This window comes from Carlito syrichta, unplaced genomic scaffold, assembly GCF_000164805.1.
Source record: "Carlito syrichta isolate Samal-C Ts95f unplaced genomic scaffold, Tarsius_syrichta-2.0.1 Scaffold82995, whole genome shotgun sequence".
In the NCBI taxonomy this organism is placed as follows: Eukaryota; Metazoa; Chordata; class Mammalia; order Primates; family Tarsiidae; genus Carlito; species Carlito syrichta.
Window position 1 is genome coordinate 26,429 of NW_007027091.1, and position 9,714 is coordinate 36,142.

General features: G+C 34.3%; 1 protein-coding gene across 1 annotated transcript in view; it reads left to right on the forward strand.

Annotated features, from left to right (window-relative positions):
• Positions 1-896: 896 nt before the first annotated feature.
• GSK3B (glycogen synthase kinase 3 beta) overlaps positions 897-9,714 on the forward strand; it is a gene marked incomplete at its 5' end in the record, with an annotated part of 141,694 nt that continues 132,876 nt past the window's right edge. The window contains one exon of the mRNA XM_021711357.1: positions 897-1,090. Coding sequence (XP_021567032.1) covers positions 897-1,090 — 194 coding nt within the window. The remainder of the gene's footprint in view (positions 1,091-9,714) is intronic.

Sequence of the window (9,714 nt, forward strand, 5' to 3'; positions counted from 1 at the left end):
ATGTGGAAATCACTAAAAGAACAATTTAAATAAAACTCCTTAAGATCAGGTGAAAGGTAGTAAAATGCAGTTAAGAATTGTTTAAGAATTCAGAGAAAAGTGGTGATAGTCTAGGACTATGCCTACTCACATAGAAGGTGGCTCCCGCTTGCATTGAAGAGAGGCAGTGAATTGCTACTGGGATGAGGGAAGGCTAGATAGCAAAGGAAAGGGCTATGAGTGAACAGAGACCCCAGAGCAAGCAGTCTACTTGTAAATGGGGATCAATTTGATGATTTCTTTTAAGTTTGCATCCATTAATCCCAAATTAATATTCTTTTCTCCATCTGACCTTTCTCTGAGCGGTGTTCTACTACTTTGCTAAAAAAAAAAAAAAAATAAGATACAGGGAAGCAAAAACTCAAAGCCTTACTTTCCTAAAGGCAGAATAGGTCAGAAAAGGTCAGAATGGTTAGATAATTTCATGTGCAAATATTTTATTTTCAAGTAAAATAAGAAGACCATGAAAAAAAAACTAGGGCCTTTAAAATTGAACAGATAAAGTGAAACCCTGATGGGTTCATCATTCTCTATTTGACCTTGGGCAAATTTAACATTCATCCCTCTATCTTTAAGGGTAACCAGTATTGTCTACTCCATTAAGTCATTGTTTTCATTAAATGAAATCATGTATGTATTCTAAGCGTGGTGCCTAGTCTGTAAAATGATTGAATAAGTAGAGGTTAAAAAATTACTTATAATTGAAACAAGTAGTTGAAATTCTATATAATAAACGAAGATTGATACTTAAAAATAATATAGTCAAGGATATAGTTTACTTTGTATAAATTGACAATTTTATTGAATTAATTCTTCATGGTTCTCATTTTTTTAAAAAAATCTCTTTCTTCCTTTAGGAGACAAGGACGGCAGCAAGGTGACCACAGTGGTGGCTACTCCAGGGCAGGGTCCAGACAGGCCACAAGAAGTTAGCTATACAGACACTAAAGTGATTGGAAATGGGTCGTTTGGTGTGGTATATCAAGCCAAACTTTGTGATTCAGGAGAATTGGTTGCCATCAAGAAAGTATTGCAAGACAAGAGATTTAAGGTAAGAACTCTGGCATTTTATGTATTTTGTCATTATCACAATACATGCACTATAAATGATCTTTTTAAATTGCTTTTTTTGCTTCAAAATTCACCTATTGTGCAGATTTTTGTTCAGCTCAACTACTATAGTGAGCAACTTTATTTCTAGTCATCTATTTTGTAGAAATAAAATTTACTGAAGATCGCAGTATTACTTTTGTAACCACTGCTATGAATGATGTATGTATTTAAAATCCTGTGAGAGATAAATTAAAATTTAAAAAAGTGACCGTTCCGTGCCTTGTGCTTTAGTGGTGTAAGAGACCAGAGAAACACTGCCTGTGGCATATGAGTATTTGCTACAGTTGACCATATTTCCTTTCTTGAAAAGATTTCCTTTAATCCATGATGCAACTTTATTTATTTCTCCTCATAACTCTTATTTTTCTTTGCTGTCTTCACTTGTTTCTTTTCCTTCAGCCCATGAAAACCAGAAATTTCAGAGTTTAGTTCTTACTGTTTATTTTTACTTCTTACACCAATTCATTAGGGAATCCTATTTCTGGAAATTCAGATAGCATCTTTATGTTGTGATGTATTGGACAGTTTAAGGAGACATGAGCTCTAATCAGGTCTCTGCTATTATGTAACCTTGCTCCTGTCTCTGACCAACTCTAACATTTTACTGAGAGCATCCTATATGCTTGACCTATGTAAAACATTAAGGAATATAAAAATAAATAAGAGGAGATTATTACTCTGAAATAACACACAATGTATTGTCTATCTGCTCTAGAATGTCTAGAATATTCTAAATAATTTTTGTTAATTTTGTAGTTTTGCTTCCAGTTCTCACCTCTCTCCTAAGCATTAGTCTTACGTTGCCAAATGCCCACTGGATCTTGATATCTGAATGTTGTGCTGTTATCGTAAATTGGTGAGGCATCTAGTCCTGATTTAACTTTCAAGACCCTACAGATATTCTTCCCGTTGATATCCAGATCTTTGGATTTGCTTTTTCCTTCTAATGGTTCTGTCATTCAGACTGTCCCTGCTATCCAATTGTTTCAAAATTGATTGATTTTTCTTTTTCCTTCTGATTGCCTTATTGATGTATCCCTTCTTCCTCCCATTTTTTATTAGTTAAGAAAGGTAGATCTATTAAAAGGAAGATATGTTATGAAGGGCACAACAGGCAGGACAGCAGCAAGAGTGTTTGCTGCCTACCCCTTCTTTCCCTTTCTTATCACTACTATTCTAGTTAGTCCCTGCCATTATTTGGCTTAACCACTTGTAAGCCTCTGCCTTGGATGGCTCCCTTCCAATCTCTTTTGCATACTATCAGAATAATCCCAAAGCTCTGATTAGTCGTGTTGTTCCTCCTGCACACAAATCTTCTATGATTCTTCATAGTCTGGAAGAGAAAATCTTCCTAGTTCACTTGTGCACTCAGAAACTTCAATAGTCTTTCCATTTCTCCAAGTATTCAACTTTCTAAACTTTGTATCACTTTCCTTGAAATATGTTCCTTCTATATTACCTCTCTGCTTTGATTCAGCTTCCTTTCAATCCCATTCTTCTACTGTCTAAATTATGTGCATATATAAATATCCAGGTCAGATTCATCCTCTATAAAATTTCCCAACAGATTCTAGCAGCCATGTGGATCTTGCTATTCTAAATTGCTTGAGCCCTTCTTGTTTGTAAATAAGGAAATTCCATATTTTTTATGACATCGTCTCCGTTTCCATTATATGTCTCCTGAATATGTGCACATTCGATTTTATTTGGATTAGTAGCTAATGACCATAGCAGATACTTATCAAATCTTTATCATATGTATTATTTTATATGAGTAATTTTACCTAATTCTTATCATTAGTACTGCTAAATTGATACTGTTGTTATTTGAAAAAGGAAACATTAGTGCAAAGGTTCTAAATTAACTTGTCTGTCCAGAGTCACACGGTTAGCAAGTGGATAGATGGGCAAGAATTTGAATCTAGACAATCTCATCCAGTTCTCTCCATTTAATCAAGTTTTTAATATAAAGTTTTATCATTCATGTAGGTACTAAACTTTTCTTAGTTCATCTGGAGTTGTAATTTTTTTGTTACTCTTGTGAGAGGGATTTTTATTTATTTTTTTTTTTCAATTGGGATCTTGTTTTGTTGCCCAGGCTGGAGTGCAGTGGCACAATCATAGCTCACCTCAGCCTCAATCTCCTGGTTCAGGCAATCCTTCTGCCTCAGGCTAACGAGTAGCTGATACTATAGGCACACACAAGCATACCTGGCTAAGTTTTTTTTATTTTTTATTTTGGTAGAGATGAAGTCTTGGTATGTTGCCCAGGCTGGTCTTGAACTCCAGGGCTAAAGCAGTCCTTCTGCCTCAGCCTCCCCCAATGCTGGGATTACAGGGGTGAGTCGCTGTACCTGGCCTTGTTTTTTTTGTTGTTGTTTTTTATTTTAATTTTTCCTTGTAGCATAATGAGGGTATTCATTTAAAACAGTTAGGTTCATCTGTTTCTGTAGTTGGTCTTAGAATTTTATCCTGTTCTTTTTTATTTTTTTTAAATATTTATTTATGTTTTATTTGTGTTTTTACTCTGTGAAACACATAGTTCCAAAAGTCAGAAATAAACAAGTGTCATTCCTTCTGTTGTAATTTACTTTTTCTGGGTATTTTTTGGCAGGAATGAGCAGATATGTGTAATTTTCTTACACATAAGGTAGCATATACATAACAAAGACATACTTTTGTGCTTTTGTACTTTGCTTCTTCTCTTAACTGTATTTCCTGGAAATAATTGCATATAGGTTCAGAGATTTTTCTTATCCTTTTTAGTTGCATAATGTTCCATAGTTGATTCAACTATTCTCCTATTCATGAGTATTTAAGTAGTTTTCAATATTTTGCAACCGCTAAGAGGGCTGCTGTGAATTACCTTGTGCATATGTATTTTTTGTATTAGAGGTGTAACATTAGCATAAATTAATAGAAGTGGGACTGCTGAGTCAAAATGTAAACACATATGTAGATTTGTTTGATATTGTAGAATTCCCCTCCATCACCTTTGTAAGGATTGTACCAATTTGCATTCTCTCCAGTGATATATGACTGCCAATTGCTACATAGCTTTGCCTATAAAAGTTGCCTTGCTTTTTCTATTTTTGATAATCTGTTAGGTGAGAAATTATATCTCATTATAATTTTAATTGTAATCTTATTTTGAGTGCATTTAAACATCTTTTCATTTGTTTTATTTGTTTTTGTGAGTGTATGTGAAATGTCCTTTTTTAATCTTTTGCTCATTTAAAAAAATTGACTTTTAGTTTTTCCCCTTTGGCTCTGAAAAGTGCTTTATTGTAGAATTAATTCCTGTCGGTGCTAAATGTAGTGTTTTTACTTTGTGTATGGTAGTTTTTTGTTGTTGTTTCTATGTAAAAGTTCCTTCCTCTTCTCCCTATGCAGTTGAATTTATTGCTTTTTTAAAAAATCTCTTCTAGATTTTATGTTATTAGAAAGCATTTCCCCTATACTCAGGTTAAAAAGAAATTCATCTGTATGTTCTTCTGTTAGTTATCAGGTTTTACTTTTTTGCATTTAGATGTTTACATGTTACCTACATGTTAAAAAATGATCATCTTTCTTATACCAAGTTCATTTCTCTCTATTGTATTACCCCTTTTTGTGGAATTTAAGTATTCTTTTTGTTTTAATCTTAATGTTGTGGTCCCCCCCAATTTTTTTTGACATATTGACCAATTTGTTTCTTTTGATTATCGTAAAATGGGAATTTCTCTGGCAACTCCTAAGTCTATAGTTTCAAATCTGCGATTTACATAGGTATTACTTGATGTTATAGTAAATAATTAGGTGTTTTCAGCAAAAGGTTGTGATGGGATCTTTTTTTCTCCCTAATTAAATAAACTAACCTGCAGAACCTCCTAGTGGCTGAGAGAAGCAATTTGTTTTGGTGAAAGGGAAAGAAGAGAGGTAGTGGTTAAAGATAAAAGAAAACCAAGAATAATTAATCCTGTATGTCAGTAGTCACATAAACTATATTTAAAACACTGAGCTTTTTAAAGATTTCTGATACAACTTTCTTCATTTCAGTAGTGTTTTACCTATAATTTGAATGTCTTTTCCCCCTCTGTGACCTATATTACTGTGACAAATTACTTATCTAAAATAATCTACCTTACTTGCACAGTCTGGAAGTGCTTATAGTAGAAAATCTTTGTGTTGTGGTGGTAAAGTTCATCTAGGTACCTAATTAATGTGAGAGACCTTTACTTTTAACAGCAGGGAGAAGACAAATGATTCTCAAAAACTACTTATGGTTGTTGAGACTGGCTTTTCCAATTTGAGAATCAGTAAGTTGCATTTTTACTTAATTATTGATCTTAGCTTCATTAACTATTAATTTCAGTTCTCTTTTGAAGTAAGACATAGGTTTCAGGTCTCCTGCTTGGTTTTACTTGGTTCTGTAGTTGGGATGTGGGGCTGGGGATGTGAAGTCACTATTCTTATGTTGTAAATGGAGGGTGTAGTCTTTTAATATGTACAGGGCACCCCCCAAAACCTGAAATTAACTTTTTTTGCGGGGGCGGGTCCTTCGTAGTACATTCGGAATTTGTTCCTCCAGATTAAACAGTCAACCAGTTTTTGTCTGGAATTTTTTAGAAGATTGCATCACAATTTGCAGAAGAAATGTCCCGAGTTGTAGCAAACAGGCACCTAGTCTTCCACGGTGACAACACACCTGCCCACACTACACTGAATGTTTGGCAGTTTTTGACCCAAAATGGCATGACCCCCATGCCCCAACCCCCTATTCACCTGCTCTTGCCCCAAGTAATTTATTTTTTTGTTTCCCTGGAGGAATATGTCCTCAAGGAGAAACATTTTGTGAATGTGGAAAAGGGTAACAAAAAACAGTAGAACTAAAAGACATCAAAATTGACAAGTTCAAAAATTGAGCAGTGGAAAGAGCATATCAGTAGATGTATTGCATCAAATAGAGAATACTTTGAAGGTGACTAAAGTTTAAACATGTAAAAATAAATGCACAATTTTTTATAAATAAATTCTGGGTTTGTGTGTGTTTGTGCTTGTGCATGTGTGGTCCCTTTGTACCATTTGAGATTGAGGAGATAATGTGTATTTTGTATTCTTAGGTATATGATTATTCTTAGCCTATATTCTGGAGACAGCCTAGAAGAAGAAGAACTTGGTCTACTACTTAGTTTTGAAAGCTTGAGCATATCCATTAACTTTTGAGCCTCAGTTTCACCATCTGTAAAATGGGGATGATACTACTATAGACAGCAGTGTTCCAGTCCAATGTTTAGTGCTTAAAATAACTCAAATATTATTGTGTTCCCTTTTTTCTCATTTTTAGTGTTGTGTAAATTGAGTGAAACAAAGTCTAGGAGAACATTTTATAAGTTTTAAAACTTCTTATAACTAAGCTCTATTGTTTTTATTTTTAGGGTTCTCAGTTACTACAACCTGCTCTTATGTGAGATTTTTTTTTCCTATTTGTTTTACTTTCTCATAAATTTGGTAATCTTGTCTTTTGGAACCTAATTATTTGTATTTATATAGCTATTAAAGTCTTTTATGAAAAATCTATTTGCTGGCAAAACTGACAGACAACTTGAAAGAAATAGTAATCTTTTACATGTGGCATGTGTAGCAGTGTTTTTTGGGTCATGGAAATTTGTAATTATCAGGTGGAAGCTAAAACCAGGTGGGAGAAAATAGGAAAGTTATTCACAGATTGGATAAGAAAAGTCTTATACTGCAAGGACAGCTTTAAGAAAGTAACAGCATAGTTGATGGAGTCCTCAGACCAAAGTTGTCCAGTCAGAGAAATTTAGTTTCTCCTGGGAAAAGGCCTCCATTAAGTCTGCCTGCCATGCTCAGTCACTGGTTGGGAATAGCCCATGGGAAGCATGACTTGGCCTAGCATTAGAATGGGTTTATTATGTTCCCAGCAGGGACCACTGGTCAATGATGTTCCTTACAGGGGGAGATCTGAGAGTCACATTTTCATAGTTGCTGTATGAAGCTTCTTAAGGATACAGACTGTTTTATGCTACCTATCAAGTGCCTAGGTAATAAGTAAAATATATTTTAAAAACTTTCATTGGATTCTCAGGAACTCTGTGAAGATTGGCATGGAAGAGTTCTGTTGATATTGCTCTTAAAATCATATATAGTTTTATTGCCTCCTTGATTATTCCAAGGAGGGGGAAAAAAAACAGATGCATGATATTTGTGGTCTTGAATTTCCTCTTTCTGGCTTTCAGTGTCTTGAATGGCTTGAGAGAAAGAGAAAACTTGATATAAAGCATATTGTGCTTTTTAAGTTTTCTTACCTTTTGGACTTTACTATTTAGTGTTTATACTGTTTCAGACTCTTGTGTAACTAAGGTAAGTTCAAAAGTAATGTGTAACATCAGGAGTTAAAGTTACACTTTTGACTACAACCTTTGTGTTTAACTAAGCCTTTGTATTTTATTGTAGGTGATCAACGACTTGATATATTTATTTATAACAGCCTTGTTGAGATATAATCAATGTACTATAAATTGAGTAACTATTCACAACTCATTGGTTTTAGTATAGTCACAGAGTTGTATAATTATCACCACTATCTAATTCCAGATTATTTTCATCACCTCAAAAATAAATTGTATCCATTAGTAGTCACTCCTCATCCTTCTCTTCCCGCAGGCCCTGGAAACCACTAATCTACTTTCTGTCTCTATAGATTTCCCCATTCTGGACATTTCATATAAATGGAATCATGTTAATACACAATCTTTAGTATCTGGCTTCTTTTACTTAGAACTTGAGATTAATCCCTGTTGATGTTTAGGTATAATCTCCATTGTGGCATCTCATCATTTCAGTCCTTTTTATGACTGGTTAATATTTCATTGTATGAATACACATTTCGTTTATCTGTTCATCAGCTGATGAACATGTAGATTGTTTGCACTTTTTGGCTTTTATGAATGATGCTGCTATGAACATTTGCATATAGATTTTCTGGAATATTTGTTTTTATTTCTCTTGGGTTTATACCTAGGTAAAATTGCAGGACTATATAATTATACATTTTGAGAAAATGTTAACTTGTTTTCTAAAAGAGTTACATCATTTTACAATCCTATATTAATGTATGAGTATTGCGATTTCTTCACAACCTTGATAGCACTTATTGCCTACTTTTTTATTACACCCAAATATAATAAAAAATATTGTGAAGTGGTATCACATTGTCATCTTGATTTTCATTTTCTGAGGGCTAATGATGTTGAGCTGCTTTTTATGTGCTTATCAGTCATTTTTTTGTCTTCTTGGGGGAAATACCTATTGAAATCCTTGACCTATAACATTTTTTTAAAATTTCAAATAAAATTATTAGACCTTATTTTTTTGAACAATTTTAGTTTTACCAAAAAGTAAGTAGGAAGTACAGAGAATTCCTATATACACTTCCCCTCTCCTACTTTGCCCCCCGAGTTTCTGGTATTACGAATATCATGTCTTAGTGTTGTACACTTGTTACAGTCAGTGAGCCAACATTTATACATTATTATTAACTGAATTCTATAGTTTGCATTATAATCCACTTTTTGTGCAGTCTGTAGATTTTGACAAATCTATAGTGACATATATCTACCATTATAGCATCAGAGAATACCACACTAAGAATTCTCTGAGTCCCACCTGTTCATTTCTTCCTTCTCCCAACCCTTGATAGCCATTGCTCTTTTTACTCTTTCCATAGTTTTGCCTTTTCTAAAAATGTCCTAGGGTTGGACTCATATAGTATATAGCCTTTGTATACCAGCCTCCACAATTTATATGTTGAAACCTAACCAATCATGTGATGGTAGTAGGAAGTAGGGTTGTTGGGAGGTGATTGTGTCATGAGGGTAGAGCCTTGAACTGAATTAATACCCTTTTAAAGGAGGACCCTTGGATGGGCACAGTGGCTCATACCTGTAATACCAGCACTTTGGGAGGACAAGGCAAGAGGAATGCTTGCGTGTAGGCATTCAAGACTGTCGTTTCTCCATTGAAATACTTTCGTTCCTTTGTTATCATTCATTTGGCTATAGTTGTGTGCTACTTCTGGGCTGAGTGTTCTGTTCCAATAATCTGTCTGTCCTTTCACCAGTACCCATACTGTCTTATTTTACTGTAGCTTCACAGCAAGGCTTAAGGTCAAGTAGTGTCAGTCTACTTACTATTCTTCAATACTGTATTGGCTATTCTGGATCTTAGGCCTTTCCATATAAACTTTAGAATCATTTTGTTGATGTCCACAATTTAACGTGCTGGGATTTTGATTGGGATCACGTTCATTTTGTAGATCAAGTTGGAAAGAACTGGAATCATAATATTGAGTCTTCTTATCCATGTACATGAAGTAGGGTTTCGTTTGTTTAGACCTTTGATTTCCTCATGAAGATCTTCTATATATTTTGTTAGATTTATCCTTGAGTATTTTATTTTTTGGGTGCTTTTTGTGTTTTAATTTTTTTTTTTTTTTTTTTTTTGAGTTGGAGTCTCACTCTGTCACCCAGACTGGAGTGGAGTGGCCGCTTCCGGCCACCG